At 46.6% G+C, this 17,375-nt stretch overlaps 1 protein-coding gene across 11 annotated transcripts in view; it reads right to left on the bottom strand.

Moving 5' to 3' along the window:
* Positions 1–1,181: 1,181 nt before the first annotated feature.
* PRICKLE2 (prickle planar cell polarity protein 2) overlaps positions 1,182–17,375 on the bottom strand; it is a 310,745-nt gene continuing 294,551 nt past the window's right edge. For 8 of the 11 annotated variants that reach the window (XM_032458132.1, XM_032458133.1, XM_032458135.1 and 5 more), the window contains one exon: positions 1,182–7,231. In XM_032458132.1, the coding sequence (XP_032314023.1) occupies positions 6,357–7,231 (875 nt within the window). In that variant the 3' untranslated portion in view covers positions 1,182–6,356. The remainder of the gene's footprint in view (positions 7,232–17,375) is intronic. The other 3 variants (XR_004312061.1, XR_004312059.1, XR_004312060.1) reach the window with 3 other exon arrangements.

Genomic DNA, 17,375 nt, shown 5'->3' with positions numbered 1-17,375 from the left:
AGCAAATGCAAGTATTTTGGGGTCATCTGCTGGTTTCAATTCCTGCTAATAACTGAAAATTAACTGTGTGGCCTGGGTAGGAATCAGTTTCAAGGCTCCTCAAGGAACAGAGATGCTAAGAAGTCCGAGCATTTAATCTGGTGGTTCTCGACCAGTGGTGGGGATTTTGTCCTCAGGGGCCATTTAAAAAAAATGGTGGTAAAATAAAGGTAACATACAATTTGCCATTTTTAGGTGTACAGTGTAGCAGTAAGTACATTTACATGGTTGTGCAGCAAATCTCCAGAATTCTCATCTTGAAAAAACAAACTGCACCCATCAAACAACTTCTCATTCTCTCTCCCCCAGTTCCTGGCAACCAGGCTTCGACTTCTGTGTCTGTAAATTTGATTACTCTAGGTACCTTGTAAGAGTTGAATTACACAATATATCTTTTTGTGATTGACTTATCTCACTAAGCATCATGTCCTCAAGTTTCATCCATGTCGCAGCATGGGTCATAATTTCCTTCCTTTTGAAGGATAAGTAATAGTTCACTGTATACAAAGACCACATTTCGCTCATCCATTCATCCATCAGTGGACATCTGGGTTGCTTCCACCTTTTAACTACTGCGAATAATGCTACTACCGACATGGCTGTACCACTCTCTCTCTGACGCCATTTTCAATTCTTTTGGGTTTATACCCAGAGGAGAATTGCTGGATCTTATGGTAGTTCTGTTTTTAATTTTTTGAGGAACCGTTGTGTTGTTTTCCACAGAGGACGCACCATTTTACATTCCCACCAGTAACACACAAGTGGGACACAAGCTCCAATTTGTCAGCATCCACACCCACACTTACTGTTTTCTGTTTCTTTTGTTTTCTTTGTTTTTTCTTTCATTTTTTAATAATAGCCATCCTAATGTGTGGAAACATTTTTGGTTGTCACAACTTGGGCTGGGGAGAGGTCAACAAAACTGCTAAACATCCTACAACGCGCAGGACGGTCCTCTGTCACTGGCCCCAAATGCTGAGAGTGCTGAAACTCCGATTCAAGCAATCAGGTTCGTCTTTCATAGCAAATCTCACCCCCCCACCCCGACACGTGCAGCCTCTCTCCTCTGTTGTCGAGATGCTCAAAGGCAAAGATTTCCCCAAAACCTAGAAAGCGAAGGAAGACGGAGAAGAACGGCAACATCTCTTTTATTCAAATTTTATTGGAAGTTTACAAACGTATTACAGACATCAGTAAAACATCATATCCATTGTACAGGGCACGGATCTCAAGCGAAATGTTCACGACAGTCTCTGGCAGAGCCCACACCAAAGGCCTCCTGCAGACCTTCTGAACAAACAGCCGGACACCCGACACACAAGACAGACTCTGGCGTGCTTCACCTTCTCAGGCCCTTTGAGGTTTCGTTGCTGCACGTGGACTTCGGGCAGGAGATGGACAAAGGGCTCCTCGTACAGGAGAGAATGTGTTCAGTAGAGGGAAAACTGCCCAAGTCCTAATTTGCTGAGGAAAAAGGAGGACCCAGAGGCCTCAGCATGTCAATTCGGGGTTTGTGATAGAAGCAAAATGCTTTATGGGAAAACCGGGGAAATGAACTAGACAGGCTTGAGAACACACCTGACTGGTGAGTAACTCTCTCTGAAAAACGTAGAAACGCTTGGTCAGCGACCTCCTGAACATCAATGGCCAAATACTCAGTAGGGGGAGGGATGTCTCAGAAACCTAGCAGGATAGAACAAGACTTTATTTTTTCTTTCTATCCTACAGATTCATTGTATCTAAATCACAGAAATGTTTGCTAACACTACCTGACTTTTCTCCTCTCCTTTTTTTATTCCCCGTGGGGAAAGCTTGTTTCATCAGCAGGAAGTAAGCTTAGAAAATAGCACAGCTCCCAACAGTAAGTCATGTTTGATGGGAGTCTTGGGTTTGATGGGGCTCCTGGTATGAGAAAATGGAAAAAGATTGCAATCTTTCTTCTTTTTTTCTTTCTTTTCTTTTTTTTTTTTTTTTTTCAATCTTAGCCTTGATGACTGCTTCCCAGTGATCAGACTAACAAGCTCTGGTGTCTGCTGAGACCCCAGAGGGACTGGCCACTGGAGGCAAGGCTCTTTTCATTTCCACCTCTCTTGTGCTTTAAGAAACATACCTCAAAAGGCGGTAATCCTGAACTGCCTTCAAAATCGGCAGAGGAGGCTTGGCTGAGTCCTGCACCTGGAAGGCTGGCCAGGGAGCCCATCTGAAAGCCCTACAGGTGCTGAACAGTCACTAACAGCAACCTTTCCGGCATGAAATCCTCAGATTATTGATTCCATCGTCCACTCCCTTTGTCACAGACAGATCCTCCTTCTTACGTATTAGCATCTGGCTTCTGTTAGAGAGAAATGCACAAAGAGCGCCTCTCTTTGGAATTTAAATATCTGTGTTATTTCTTGTTAAATGGTGGGACTAGATGAAGAAGAAGATGGACTCTCATCTGACCTCTGAAATGGTGAACAGCAGGCTGCCTGTCATTGGCCAAGAACATGAGACTGGAAAAGGAGGCCTAAGAGGTTTGACTTCATTTAGCCTAAAGAAGGCAGCATCCTTTAGCATCCACGATGCCGGTGGGGAGAGGAACTGGAGTCTCACAATTATTTATGGATGATGCTTCCTAAATGGCTGGTGTACTGTTTTGAGCCAATGGCAAAAGAGCCCAGGATGGGAAGACAAATAATGAGTTCACAAGTAAGATTGGTTATCCGACAAGTAAGATCAGTTCTGAGCAACCAGTCCTGGCTGGCTGGAGGGTTGCAAAGAGCTGTTCAGGCTGCATCCGCACTCTCTGGGAAAGCATACAGTGGTGCCTCGGTTCTGTCTGCCCAGGATGCAGGCATGGCAGAGCACGTGCTACACACACAGCGTCACTGGCCCCGCCTGTACTCAACAATGGCTGGGGTACCCAAGAAGCGGGAAGCTGCTGCAGGAGAGGGAAATATAACCGTGTCGCGTTGAAGGAACATCCCATGGGATGGGAAAAGAGGATGACAAAGAGCTGCCTTCAGGTCCCATATGAAAACACAAAATTGCTTGTTCGCTGGGCTGGCTGAGGCTGGAAAGGAAGGGCCAGGGAAGGTGATTATGGAAAGAGGGTGTCAAACAACCAACGATAAAAAAACTCTGCACTTACAGTTCTTGTTTCTCTCACCTCATTTATCTTCACACTTAGTAGGAATCCTGGAACTACACACCAGGAGGAAGGGCAGCTGAATGCCACGTCCCACGCCATCAGCCTGCTAAGAAACTTGTTCATAGTATCGAGGGTAATACACATCGGCAGGGCCATTCAGGGAACTGTCACTGACTCCTTCCTGGGAAAGGGCCAGTTCTGTTGCCACTGAACTGAGCAGCAATAGGAAATGAAATGAACTCCGAAGTTGTAGTTTTATCCAAAAGACAAGAAGATCAATTTAAGGAGAGGTAGGAAAAAAACGCCCCAAAAACCAAGGCATTAGAGAAGAGAAGAAACTGGGGAAAGATTACTTTTCTAAAAAAACCAGTCTATCAAAGAAGAAATGATGATCTAAGAAGAGGTGCAACTTGACCAAGAAGAACAGCTCCTGGTAATGATGGAGGAGTCAGGTAAGGACCCTGAGATCTTGCTTCAGAAAAGCAGGCACTGAATTTTGGGGAACAGGATTCTGGGATGTCACGTGGAAGTTATCACTAAGGTGGAATCCCACTACAGTGGCATCCTGCTCTCTCTCGGGCATTCACTGGGAGGGAGGGTCCATCCTCACCGTGAAGATTTACCGATTCTCCGTCGGCATCCTCTGCAAAGTGCCTGGCTGCGTGTGGGATGGAAGAGATGGAGGTGGTCTTGCTTGTAGACCAACTGACCCTGAGACTTGGATCTCATCATACCTCAAGCTCTGACCAGCAGACATGATGGATGCTCCCTGGGCAGTGAGATCTGAAACTGCTTATTCTGCTCATCCCTCCAGGTACTGCTTATATGTCGGTTTCTAGGCCACCTTCTTCTTTCTGCTGATGGTGCTTAAAGCCTCATCTGGGAAATAGAAGAGGTACTATCAAAACGAGAGAGTTAGAAAGCAATGTTTACTAGGAGAATTTCTTTCATTGGATTCTAGGCCACAGAGGACAGACAATATTTTCAGTTGTGTATAATCTACTTTTTTTTCCTCTCTTTTCTTTTGCCCAAATGCCTTTTTATGCTTATCAATCAAAGAACTCAGAACTTCAAATTGGACTCGCCCGATTTCTACCAGAAACCTGCCACGTTGGTAGCATGGCGGTGCACATTATTTCTTAATCAGTTTGCCAAGCAGTTTACAAACTTACTATACAAACGTAATAGAGTTAATTCTCCAGAGGCTTGGATAATTAATGAAGCATTTAGATATGAAGAAAGCATGCGGAAAACAGCCACAATCAACATTTGCATTGCTTTTTTTCAAAACATCAGTGACAATGACAAATGTCATAGTAATACCTGAAAAGCAAATTATTTTCATACAGCCTGAATCAAGTGCCATTTCCATGTCCTTTACAGTCCTCCTTCTCCCAGACCCATTTGGGATGGTGTCTGAAAAGCCACTTTTCACATCCTCTTCCTAAAAAAATACTAGAAAGTAGTAATTACTATACTGGAAAGAGACCACGCTCACCTCACCAGGGCAGATGGCCACTGAGATACGCTGTGTACTACATCGACAGTACATCTCACTAAAGGCGGGTCCTCCGATGGATTATTTCAAGTGCCACAATCCACGAAGGGATGGAGGAGAATGGAAGTAAAAGCAAGTGCTTCATTTTTGACTGAAGCAAGGTAGGAAGTTTTATTTTTACTATAAACAACACAACCGTTAAATGTCTTCTTGAAGCAAACTCACTTTTGAGCCACTTTCTGCCTGACCAACGGTCCCCAAAGTTCACAACGGAAATCCTCCTTTCAACAACATGTGTTCCGCAAAACCGTCACACCGAAATCTCCTGAGCAGCTCAACTTTTCTGGGTAACCCAGATACTCTGGTTACGGAGCGTGTTAAGCCAGATTTATTTCCCACAAGCACTGGGGTGGGGGGTGGGGCGATTCAAGAGGGTTGCCATCTCTCTTCTAACTCCATTTCTCCAAGTTCTGCTTTATTCTGACCTTCCTTCATAATCCCCTTCAGTCTCTACCCTTGACCTGTTCCTTCTCCACGTACGACCTATGATCTAGAACACACCCTTACTCCCAGAGCCCCTTGGAAACTTGGGGGTCCCGAAATTCTCAACGAGGCAGTTCATTTGCGCTGAGGACAACCGGTTGTCAGGCTAAGGCAGTGTTCCGTCTGCCTTGGTAAAGGAAAGCAGAGAATAAGATCCAGGAAACATGAGCACCAGAAAATAATGCCACATTCAAAACAATGTCATGCTGACATCACACAACGGCACCACTCACAGTCACTTTAGTTTCCCCAAGGGACAGATCAATGGTAAGCAACTTCAAGGTTCCCAGCAGGGATGGCATTTCTCACGGAACTTTACTGACACTGGTTGGTTTTTCTAATTGGCAAAAGTTACATTTGCAATTATATATAAAAAAATTACTATCACTCTGTAGAGAAGAGATTCTACTGAGGGTGGGAGCAGACTTCAGGATGACTCCTTCAGGTGGAATGGAGCATCAAATGCTTTGGGTGGAATAGGTAATAATTTTTTTTTTCAGCCACAAAAAGCCAAATTGAATAATCATCCTTTGAAAAAGGTCTCACTGACATGTAACAAATTTGTATAGAAAAAAGAAAAAAAAAGGAGGGGTGGAGGGGGTCCTGGATCACCTTGGAATACTACTCAAAGACAATGCTAGACATGCATGCAATTCTCCACTGAGTCCTACGATATAGAAATTCCTTTGATATTACAAAATACAAAAATATTTTATCAGAACTCTCATTTACATTGCATTTACAATGGACATGTAAATAACTTAGTCTTGGGTCCTGGCTAATAAAACAAATTACTTACTGGAAAAAGGGTCCTATAAGTAAGAGAACCAGAGAGGCTATAAGCGAGCGGGAGACAATGTGCCATCTAGCCAGTGGCAACTCAACACAGACGGACGGGAAGGAGGTGACCAACCCTGGCCTCCGTTAGAGTCTACAGCGTTTCCAAAGTGAAATGTGCAAATAATATTCAACATGCCAAGAACTGTGACTACCTACCGAGTCAATCTGCTACCTTGCTCCGTCAACAGAGAGCACGTCTCTCCGTCACCACCCCTGCCAAAAGCGCCTTATAATTGAAAACAGTGCAAGTTTCTGAATTTACATTCTTAGCTTCCATCTTCCCCCTATTCCCTGACCCTCATCGGATTAAGAAATGATACAGTTTTTGCTCTTTTGTCTTTTCCTGCTGTGCAACTGTCCCCTGCCACCTAGCGTGGAGGACTTGGGGAGGCCATACGAGCTGTATTTGTGTAGTAACTCATCACTCGTGACGTATCGCAGGTGGGCGGGCTGGGGGATGGGTTCTCCTAAGAAATAGCCCTCGTTGTCAGACTCCGAGGAGGAGGAGCAGGTGGAACACCAATCGTACTCGGCGAAGTAGGGTCCCCAGCGCTCCCCAAAGGCATTTTGCAGAGCCAGGTCCGACACAGTCCGGGGGCATCGGCCGTACAGGTCCCTCCGGGACCCCTGGCCCAGGCTCTCCTGGAAGCTCCGCTGGCGCATGAACTGATCATAGTCCTCCCTGGCTCTCAGCGGGGGCCTTTCTTTTAACTGAGAGATGGCCTCGCGCTCGCTGGCCAGGTGCAGGGCATTATCTGAGCGAGAGCGTCGGGATCGCCGGGACCGGTGAGGTCGGAAGCGGCGATTGTCGTCGCGGGAAGTAGTTCTCCTCCGCGTGCGCTCGCTCATGGGCTGGATCCTCACGCCGTCTGGCCCCGGCAGCTTGCCGCCCGCCATCCCCCCATCAAAATCAAAGCTCTGATGCATCCTTCCGTGGGCCTGCAGGTCCCTGTACCCGATGGGGTTGCTGAGCGGGTGGAGGTTTCCCTCCATCTCCTGGTACTGCTGGGCGGAGAGCAGGCTGCGAACGGACTCGGCGCTGCGGAACTGCATGGACGAGTTCAGGGTGCCCATGTTGCTCAGCTTTTCCGACACATTCATCCCGGAGTCTTTGCTGAGGTCGGGCATGGAAAACCGGGAGAGGTGCTCCTGGCGTTTGGCGCCACCATCCGCGGAGAGGCCTGGGGGTGACAGAGCAGAGGACCACAGAGGTTAATGCAAATGTGCAGCGATGGGGGTCACTGTTGGTGTGGGTCATCTGAACCATCATCTACTCAGGGTCGCTGCATACGGTTGTACAGTTGCACACTGCACAAAGGCTATCTCAGAAAGTATGTAGGAGGGCTCTCCCCACTCCACCGTGGGCCAGAGTCCACTGAGAGGGGCCACCTGGTTAAAATGCATCGAGAGTTTTTTTTTTTTAACTAGTCATGAATTCCTCCAAAGAGTCATCAAAATTACTTCAGTGCCCATTGTGTATCTTATATATGATGTTTCCTCTGTTTAGAATTTCACTGGACAAAGTGCTTCAATCATCTCTTTGTAATGATGCATTCTCTTAAGCTATGCAGGACAGATATTTTGGAGGAAGGAACTTTAAGCTATAGAGGTGGGGCCGCGCCCTAACAGTTCCTGGCAACACCGAGGCTGGAATCCAGTCCCGTGATACTGGACCAGTTCGCTTCCACGTTGGCCTCCAGTAATTTCCTGCTCTGCCTGCTGTCCCTCAGCCTCTGTCTTGAAAATTATGTGACTTCCTGGGTGTGGACAGAGGGATATTTACTCTCTCAGGCTGTTTAGTAAATGACTGTTGCCAGGGTTCTAAATGGGCCCCTAGCAGACAGAAGATGTGAGTTGGCTCTAGGGGGGCATTCCTCCTTCCCCTGGGGGGGGGGGCACTTTAAAAAATAAATCAGTTACCCTAATGCTCTCTAACAGCGGTTGCCCCTAGCAATGGACTTGCATTCCCTAAGTGCTGTTGCTGGCATCACCAAGATGAAAACCATCTTGAAGGTAGCAGGAGATTCTTGACTCCAGTAGCTTCCATTTTGCCCATCTTAAAGCAGCACTCTTGAAGAGCAGTTTAAGAATGGCCCAGGTGGAAAACTCTCAGCATTCCCCACTCATTATCAATGGAAAAAGAACAGCCATTTTGCCGTTTCTGGTCACAGACAACATGCCTTTGGACTGCACTGGCCCATTATAACCCCTGCCACTGATGATTCCGCCCCACCTGCTGGGGCCAAGGACTTTGGCTTCCCTCACAAAACTAATGTTACTGGCACTTTGGAACACTGCTTAGCGTTATCTACTGAAGCGAAATATACATACACACACGTGTGTGTATATATACATGTATGTGTATAGATACGAATTATGAATGAAGCTTCTTTGAATACCTGTGTCCATTTTCCTGGTGGATTTACATACTCATTTCTTTTGGGTATAAAGCCAGGGTGGAGATTCTATGACTTTCCATTGCACTCCTGATGATATATCTAATAGAAACTAGCACAGATCCAAAAACTACAGAAGGGTATTCAGAGAAGCTTTCTTTATAAAAGCCCAGGACTATAAACAACTCAAATGTCAACTAACAGGAGGAAGGACACATAAATTGTGGTATTTTCTACCATTTCCCATTCAAAGCCATCAGGACTTCTTGGAGAAATGGCTGATTCCAGGACAGGAGGAGGGAAGGTAAAAGACGAGTGTGGAACATCTTGTTATGCCAAAAAGTAAGTAAAGAAGTGTTAAAAAATAAAAAAAACGAAGGGAGGGTTTTTCAGAAGAACACAGGACCCAACATCAACGGGATCTCACCAGCCAAAGCTCAGCAATCGGAGCATTAAAACAGTAATGATTTATAAACCACTGAAAAATGTTAGAATTCCTGAGTCCACGCTGATCACAGATAAAAGCATCCACAAATAAATGCGGGGAAAGAGTGGGTTCTTGTATATAGCAGACTGGAGCGTACATGCAGAAGGAGTGCTGGGTTTGGAAGATCATCATTTTGTAACCATTGTGGGTAAAGACTGGTTCATGCAAGACTCAAAGTAGGTTAAATTTAGGGGGTAAAATTTGATTAGGGAGCAGGATATGTGCATAGTGTTGAGCGTTCCCCCACATACGGCTTATTATCTGTAAAAGAAAACTTAGTAACTACACTGCGGGGAAATCAGACAACTCTGCGACTGGGAGATGAAACTGAACATCACTGATGAATTACAGCGACATCATGTCCCTCCAGATGGGATGCCCTAAGGAGGACACACCACATATGCAGTCTTCCAGTCAAGAGTATGTGCCCTCCGTGCATTTAGGAGGAAAGATTAGACAAAGCCCGAAAGGAGGAATGTTCTATTAAGAAGAAAAGGGACTGTATTCTTTAAAAAAAAAAATTCATAAAAGACAAAGAAAGGCTAAGGGAATATTCTAGACTGAAGGATATTAAGGAACCACAGCGACTATATACTATACTTGATCCTGGACTGGAATGGGCTCTGGAGTGAAAATAAAAGCTATAAAGGAGAACTTTTGATCAACTGAGAATAACTGGGACATGGGCTAATTGATAAATGCATTATGCTAAATTTACTGTGGTTAACTGATAGTGAAGGTAATGTCAGACAAGGTCCTAAGTCTTGGGAAATACACAGGGAAGTGTATGGTGGCAAATGGCCATGGTGGACGCAATTAGCTCTCAAGTGGTCCAGAAATACGTCGTGTGTGTGTATCTCGCGCGCGCGCGAGAGAGAGATCAAATGATAAAACAAATGAGGAAGATGTTAACAATAGGTGAATCTAGGTAAATGCATTATGGGTACTGTTTGTTCCACTTTTGCACCTTTTCAACAAATTTGTAATTCTGTCCAAATAAAACCGTTCTTAAAAATTGTAGCATAGCTAAATGATTTTTCAATTCCAGGGGAAATTACTGGGGGTGGGGGTGGGGGTGGGGTGCTACTGGGATCCAGTGGGTAGAGAACAGGGAGATACTGCTGAACACCGTAGACAGTCCCCTCAACAGAGAATTATCCAGCCCCAAATGTCAATAGTACACCAGTTGACAGACCGTGATATATCAGAATTCTACACAACGAGAATAGATAATTACGCCAAATTACACGGCTGAATCTCATAGAAAATGCTGAGAGACGCTAAAAAATACATGTTGTGTGACTCCATTTACATAAAGAACAGGCTACGGCTGTCTGCGGTGACAGAGGTCAGGACAGCGGAAGACGCTGCCAGGGCGCGGGCACTGTCCTCTACCCAGATCTGGGTGATGATTGTAAAAGGACGCACATGTCAAAATTCCTGGAATTGTAGTTTTAATATCTGTTTGCTTTACGTTATGTAGGTTATAACTCAACAAAACAGTGTAAAAATAATACAGTGTTCTCATTAAAGAGCCCAATTTAACCGCTGGCTATGTCTCCGGAAAAACTATTCTGCCAAACATCATACTTCTCAGGCACTTTTTTTTTTTTTTTAATTTCATTACTGGGATAATTGTCAGGGCAAGAGGAGTGGAGTCCTCCAACTCCTGCTTTCCGAGCTGCTTATCTCTGACGTACACATCATAAAGGCTGATTTACAACAGCCTAATCACTTCCAGGACCTCCCCCATCTGAAGGCGGGGAGGAGAGGACAGCAGTATAAGATGATGAATGAGTAGTCTGAGCAGATAGATGCTAGTAAGGAAGGGAAAAAAAAATCTCTCAAAAATCAAATCTAGAAACAAAAGCTGTACAGGCGGGCACAACGATCTCTGCTGGGCTTTGCACTCAAGCCCTGGAATGGAACTGAGGTAAATAACCCAGCAAATACCAGAAATTCCCATCTTCCTGAACCTGTCTTTTATAAGCCCCAAAGTCGTGCATTTCTGAGACTGTCCTGTGCAGGAATAGGTTCGTATTCCAATGAGGAGATAACCATGAGGAAGAGCAGTTTTCATTCTATCGGAAGGTGATGATGTCCTTTCATATTGTATTTCTGCTTCCTGGAAATCTCAGGATACCCTTAACCACCACCCCCCAAAAAAAGTCCCCTGGCAAGAATAGGAGGACCCTGTTTCTCAAGCTCAGAGTCCACTAGCGGTTCTACCTAAACGTAAGCTGGGAGATGTGTGGGTGGGATTGGAAACGCCCCTGGCTCACTCCAGACAGGAGAAATGGGTATGTTATTTATTAACTTGGATTTCTCTTCAAGGCCTTCTTGCATGCAGGGCACGCACAGAACAGCCGATGTTGCCCAGAGATAAGCAATAATTGTGTGCCTATCGTTAAACGGGGTGGCTCTGTGGTCAGTTTCACTCGTGGCCAAATCCAGAATCCATACATAGATGTCAAGGCGCTCATGTCTCTCCAAGATCGTGGACTAAACGCTCCTCCTGGCTGACTCTGCTTCAGCCGCACCTTACACACAACAAGCTCATTTCAGCCCCCTTTGGAAAACTCTCTCCTTTGCACTGACTTCTTCTGATCATTAAGGCCCTCATGTAGCTGTCACCTCTTCCATGATGCCTGCCCTGATTGTGCTTTCTCAAATAGCAAAGTTGTCTCCCTACCAACCAGTCATTTTGTAGCACCTGACCCCTTTTTTAAGGTCCTCACCCTTTCTTACGAATTTTATGTTTAAGTTTGTACCTGAATAGAGCATGAGCCTTGTCCCCTGTTTACCGTACTTTCCCAGAAACTAGCAGTGCCCGGCGTCCCCTTGGTGGAATTAAGGTAAATGAATATTCACGCTGCCTATAACTAGGAAGAAACAACCACCCTCTGACCCGGCGTGGGCCAGGACTTAAAGAATAACTGATTATAATTTGTATTAGTGGCGTGCCAACCATCAGGAACAAAAACACCATGGTCACAGCAATCAATCTCATTGTCTCTGGCGGTTCAGTACACGGCCCACCATCTGGGGCTTCTCCAGTTTTCAAGTCGAACGTGTGGTTTATAGCTAGTCCAGCGATCTGCAAAAGTGTTCTGTCTCACTGATCACACCTCTGGAAGTCTGTTTAAATTAGCTCCTTCCATGTCCCCAAGATGTCTCTGTACTATCCCAGCTCACAGCTCACACCTAAGAAAGACTCCCTCTCTCTCCCTCTCTGTGCACAACTGGAGAGCCACTTCCTGACTGGGTGACTCAGGGCAACTTTTGAACCTCTTGAGATGCATCTGTAAAATGGGCATAACAGCAGTATCTCAGTTTAAAGCTATAGTGATGATCAGGTGAGAAAAAATACACACCTTTTGTTTTTAAGCTTCATCACAACTGTCACAAATTTCTGTAGTTTTTTTTTTTTTTTCTTTCTTTCCCTCTCCATCTCCTTAGCTAGTCTATAAGTTCCAAGAGGGCAGGAGCTGGCTTCTGTGTGCTAGCCCCAAACTCAGCACCGCATATTCAATACTCAGGGAGGAAGTAAGCCAGGCCTAAAAGTCCCCAGAGAAAGAGCGCATGCTCCAAGAAATTTACACCCAGCCAACTGTAAAGGCAAGCACATACTTGCTGAATGCACGATTACACGAATGAATGAACCCAAAAAGATGTCCCACACAGGACCAGACATATCATGGTGGTCACTGAAGATGAGCCACTCAAATAATAATAAAAATTATTTGTGCCTCCAAACTGCAGCTGGGGCTGACTTCTCCACCCAGAGGAAATGCAACTCTTTATGTCATTTGTCTGTGTAGCCTGAGACTCAGTGTCCAATCACTGCAAATCAGCACAGTCCAACCACACGGGGCTCGCAACGCCACCCTGCTCTCCTGCAATAAATGTACTTTCTTTTCTTGCTGCCTAAGTCATGACTCTGTGTGTGTGTGTGTGTGTGTGTGTGTGTGTGTGTGTGTGTGTGTGCGCGCGCACAGCTATAATATGGGAGGTGGAAATTGCACACTATGTTCTCTAGCGAGCTCCAGCGGAAGCCCACTGTCTGACCCCACACTTAACACTGCCATTGTCAGGGTCCCAAAACACTCTGGAGAACCTGGCAGAAGACCCCATCCGACAGCACGAGACACAGTTGCCCGGTCCTTTTCCTCTCAAGTGGAACTCTGTTTTATTAGTAGACAGAGAGGGTTTTTTCCTCTCCAAATAAAGCAGGCTTTGTGAGAGGTGCTAGATGGTGACTGTGGACTTTAAAGTCCTTGATTTATCCTTATCCCAGGGGTCAGCGTGGCCAAGAGTGACACAAACGCCCACACACCGCAGGGGCTGCAGGTTTTCCTCGGGTCCCGCAGGACGTGCCCCAACAAGGAGAGGTCAGTATCGAATTTGGCCTGCGGTTCCCTGTGGTTAAACTGTCAACACGAAAATGCAGCCAGGGTGCTTTAAGCAACACTCAAGCGTTTCTCTCCGAGTGGTGCCCCCTCACTGCAAAAAGGAGATCTCAACAGAAACCAATGACAGCGAGAAAAATCAATTCCTTCAAAGAATGCTTTGGGTCTGAAGCAGGAGAAAGGCAATCTTTGCAGTGTTCCCTGCCCCCATTTATTCTAAGAGCAGAAGGCATTCGCTCAAGCACAGAGAGAAGGAAATGCAGGCTTAAATGTACTGGCAGTCTTTTCGGTACCTCATTCTGTTCCTTATTTATTGCCCTTTCTAGTCCTATTCCTCCTTACCAAGAAAAAAAAAAAAACTGGCATAGGAAAACAGAGCTGTGTTTCCGTCAACTTGAAAGATGCATTCACATTTCTGTGCAATAACAGAAAGAATATCCACTCACCGCTGCCTTCTATACGTTGACAACCCATACTGATGTCTTAGTAAGGTCTGCACTGTATGTTCTTTCTCTGGAGCAGGTATGAAATAGAAGGAATTGTTCAGAACAGGGGTTTGCAAACTATGGCCAGTGGGCCAAAGCCGGCTGACTGCATCCTTGTTTTTGCAAATAAAATTTTATTGGGACACAACCACACCTATTCGTTTACACATGGTCCATGGCTGTTCTCTTGCTACAAATGGCAGAGTCAGCAGTGGTAACAGAGATGGCATGACCTGCAGCCTAAAATATTTACTATCTGGCTCCTTATAGAAATGTTTCAACCGGTTTAGAACACGAATGTGCTAACTGGGAAGCTGAATCAAGCCTGATCATTCCCAGAGTCGTGGCTCTATACAAGCTAAGTGTCTCAGACCACGCAAACCATGTCTTCGAGGCACCAGCTTATTTAAGTATGTGGCGGTAGTTCGTCCGGTCCCTTCGGAATCCCTTTTTCCAACTGAGTCAATTGATTTCCTCAACAGCCTGAACTTCAAGTTGGTCACAGCTGGAGAGAACCTGTCATCTGGGCAGTGGAGTTTAACCACCACCACATGTTCCTTGGTGACAGGGCATGGAATGGTTTGAACACAGTACGACAGGGAAGGCTAGGGGAGTGGGGATGGACAGAGAGGGAGCGTGGAGGAGGGGAGGGAAGAAGGGGGAAGATTATGAACACACTCAAAATTGCTTGCTACTCCAAGTGTGACCGGTGGACCAGGGGCAATGGCAGTCGATCCAAACTTGCAGAATCCAAACCTGAGTTTGCATAACAGCCTCTGCAATTCTCACGCCCTTGAGGGTTAGAGGAACACAGTGCCAGACTTGCGGCAGAGTTTCAAGGGCAGTTTTCTTTGGAAGTAAAGGTGCTTATACTCCTGGGAAGCCCATATCCTCAGAGACACTAACTCAGGGGTTCTCAACCGTGGTACTATCGGCATCTTGGGCAGGATGATTCTTTGTGCTGGGGGCTGTCCTGCGCATTGCAGGCGGTGAAGCAGCACCCCTGTCCTCTCCCCACTGGATGCCATAGCACTCTCCCCTCCTCCAGCTGTAAGAACTCAAACCAGCCTCAGACACTGCCAAAATCCCCTCGGGACAAAATCACCCTGACCGAGAACCGCTGCTCAAGTATTTCCAATCCTGGAGCTACCGCTGGTGGCAGAGGAAGGAGAACTTGTCCCTGACTGTCCAGGAGCAGCAGTGGGTGAAGGCTTTTCATCCCATACAGCAAATATCAGCCTGGCCAGCAGATGAGGTGGACGCGCCTTCTTTCTAGAAAAGGATGAACGCATTCCACTAGGCTGGGTGTGGTATATTTCCCAAATCGGGGAATCACCAAGCTGTTGTCTCTCTAAACTCCTCTCAACAAACCCGCTTTTGACAGCCCATCCTTCCCTCGGTGGGTTTCAGAGTTCCCTGTGCTTCATGCCTTTACTGTCTTATTTTCCTCCCTTATTTGAAGCTTTTGAAATCTCGAGCCCTTGATGCATCTCTCACACTTCCTTACTCTGGTCACCAGTCCGTCCAGTGGGTCCCCAGGGGCCAGCAGGTCCTAAGTGCTCAGAGGCATGTGTCTGCCATCTGTCCCTGTGGTACCACGGAAAAGTGCCCCTGGATGTGTGAAACCATTTCCTTAATCAGCTGCTGCTGAGGACGGGGAGGCTGAAGCTGGAGGGGAGGGGAGGAGTGGGTACTTCTGATTCCCGCCCCCCGCCCCACCTCGGCCTGCGAGGCCCCTTCTGGGAAGGGCCGTCTGCCCATCCCTGACACACCGTGAGACTGGTCCAAAGTGAAGAATGTCTTTTTGCAACCAGCTGGTTCCAGGAGAAGGCCATGACTGGTTTCCCCAACGACAGTGGCTTGGCTTTTTAGCAGCATCGTGGTAGGGACGTGCCTTTGAACCAGCATGGGTGGGACGTGACAGGGGTTACAACAGGACTAAATTTGCTGGGCTTACAGACCCGGGACTGTTAATGGGAATGAGACTGCTCAAGATCAAAACTCCGGTTCGGGACTGGAGGTCCCTTACCTACGACCTGCTGACTTGCTCGTTAACTTCCTGACAAACTTACCCCCATAATAAAGACGGATTGTAAAAAAGTAGTAAAGAGGGCAACCAGGAAGCAGCATTTTTGGAAACATGTGGGGTCAATTCTGACTACGCCTCAGCTCTGCGGGAGATGGACTGTGGCCGTGTTGCCACAAAGCCTACTGCTAACTGAAAGGATGCACAAAAAATTCAAACCAGTTGAAGATTATTTGCTGGAGTCTGCTCTGGGCTCACACTGACCCCCACGCTGCTTTCTAGAATCCATTAGCCCAAGTCAACAAGCAGACCACACTGGAGCATTTGCTCAGGAAACACTTCACTCCACGGGACAGAAGCGAAACGGCTCCCCAGGGGAAAAGAATGGGCAGCCAGAGACCCACCTGGTTTCTTCAAAAGGCCTTTTGATGAAGCCTGGCCGTTGCCAGGCCCTGTGAGTACAGCCAGGAACGAGGCCCCTTCACAAGGACGCTCCACTGTGCAGGGAACACAGCTGACGGCGTCAGCACCACAGCGTTAGGCCGTCATCGGGAGGCAGGCAAGAAACGCAAGGCTAAGATAGAGAATCAAAGACTGGCTCTAAGGCTTGACAGACAGAGGGCTGGCAAAGAACCCTGGGTTGGTGCTAATTAGGGTGAGACGCAGGGGATGCGAAGGAGCCAGTCAAGCCAAGAGCAGGGGGAGGAGGAATGAGAACATTTTGTACCAGAGAAAGTTACACGTGCTCTAAGAAGTGACAGAAGGGCAGTGTGACTGGTGCATAGTCAGCAAGAGGACAGCGGCAGGGAGCAGGTGAACAGGAGCCAGAGGGAGGGGCTCTGAGGTCAGTGGGAGTTTGGGAGTGCCCAGCCCGTGCTTGGAGGCAGGGTTAATAAAGCCCTCGCAAGGCAACACGGGGAGAGGAGAAGGGCATTGGCTTTGAAGGTCAGCTCCCAGCTCTGTCCATTTATAGCTGTGCCTCCTCAGGGAAGACCCTGGACTGCTCTGTGCCTCAGTTCCCCCAGCTGTAAAATGGGAATAAAAATAGAACCTCTCTCATTAGGGCGAAGGTGAGTATTAAGTGGGTTAATACACAAAGTACTTAGAACAGCGCTGGTGCGATGACATCAGATGGGCTATTCTCATTGCCTTTCACCCCAGACGGGTCACTTTTAAAGCGTTTTTCTGGGAATCATCACACAGAAAATTTCCAGGCATTGTTATGTATTTTTTTATGTATTTTTTTCTAACTGAGTAATAGAGAGTTGGAATAATCTGCCCAAGGTCACGGGGCAGCTACTTCAGAACTCTTCTCCGACCTCCTGCCTCTTATTTTTGTGAGTAGAAAGAGAACGAGGAATACAGCAGGAGTGCTGTTCCAGATTTGAGGGACAGGAGGCAAAGAGAGGAGTAAAGATCCACGGACGCATCTGACCTCCGAACCAGCACAGCAATTCAAAAAAAAAAAAAAAAATCTTTCCATTAATGAATACTTCTCTAACAGCATAAATCTGAACTATCG

Source organism: Camelus ferus, chromosome 17 (genome assembly GCF_009834535.1).
Source record: "Camelus ferus isolate YT-003-E chromosome 17, BCGSAC_Cfer_1.0, whole genome shotgun sequence".
Taxonomy (NCBI): domain Eukaryota; kingdom Metazoa; phylum Chordata; class Mammalia; order Artiodactyla; family Camelidae; genus Camelus; species Camelus ferus.
This window is presented reverse-complemented; position numbering and strand designations above follow the sequence as displayed.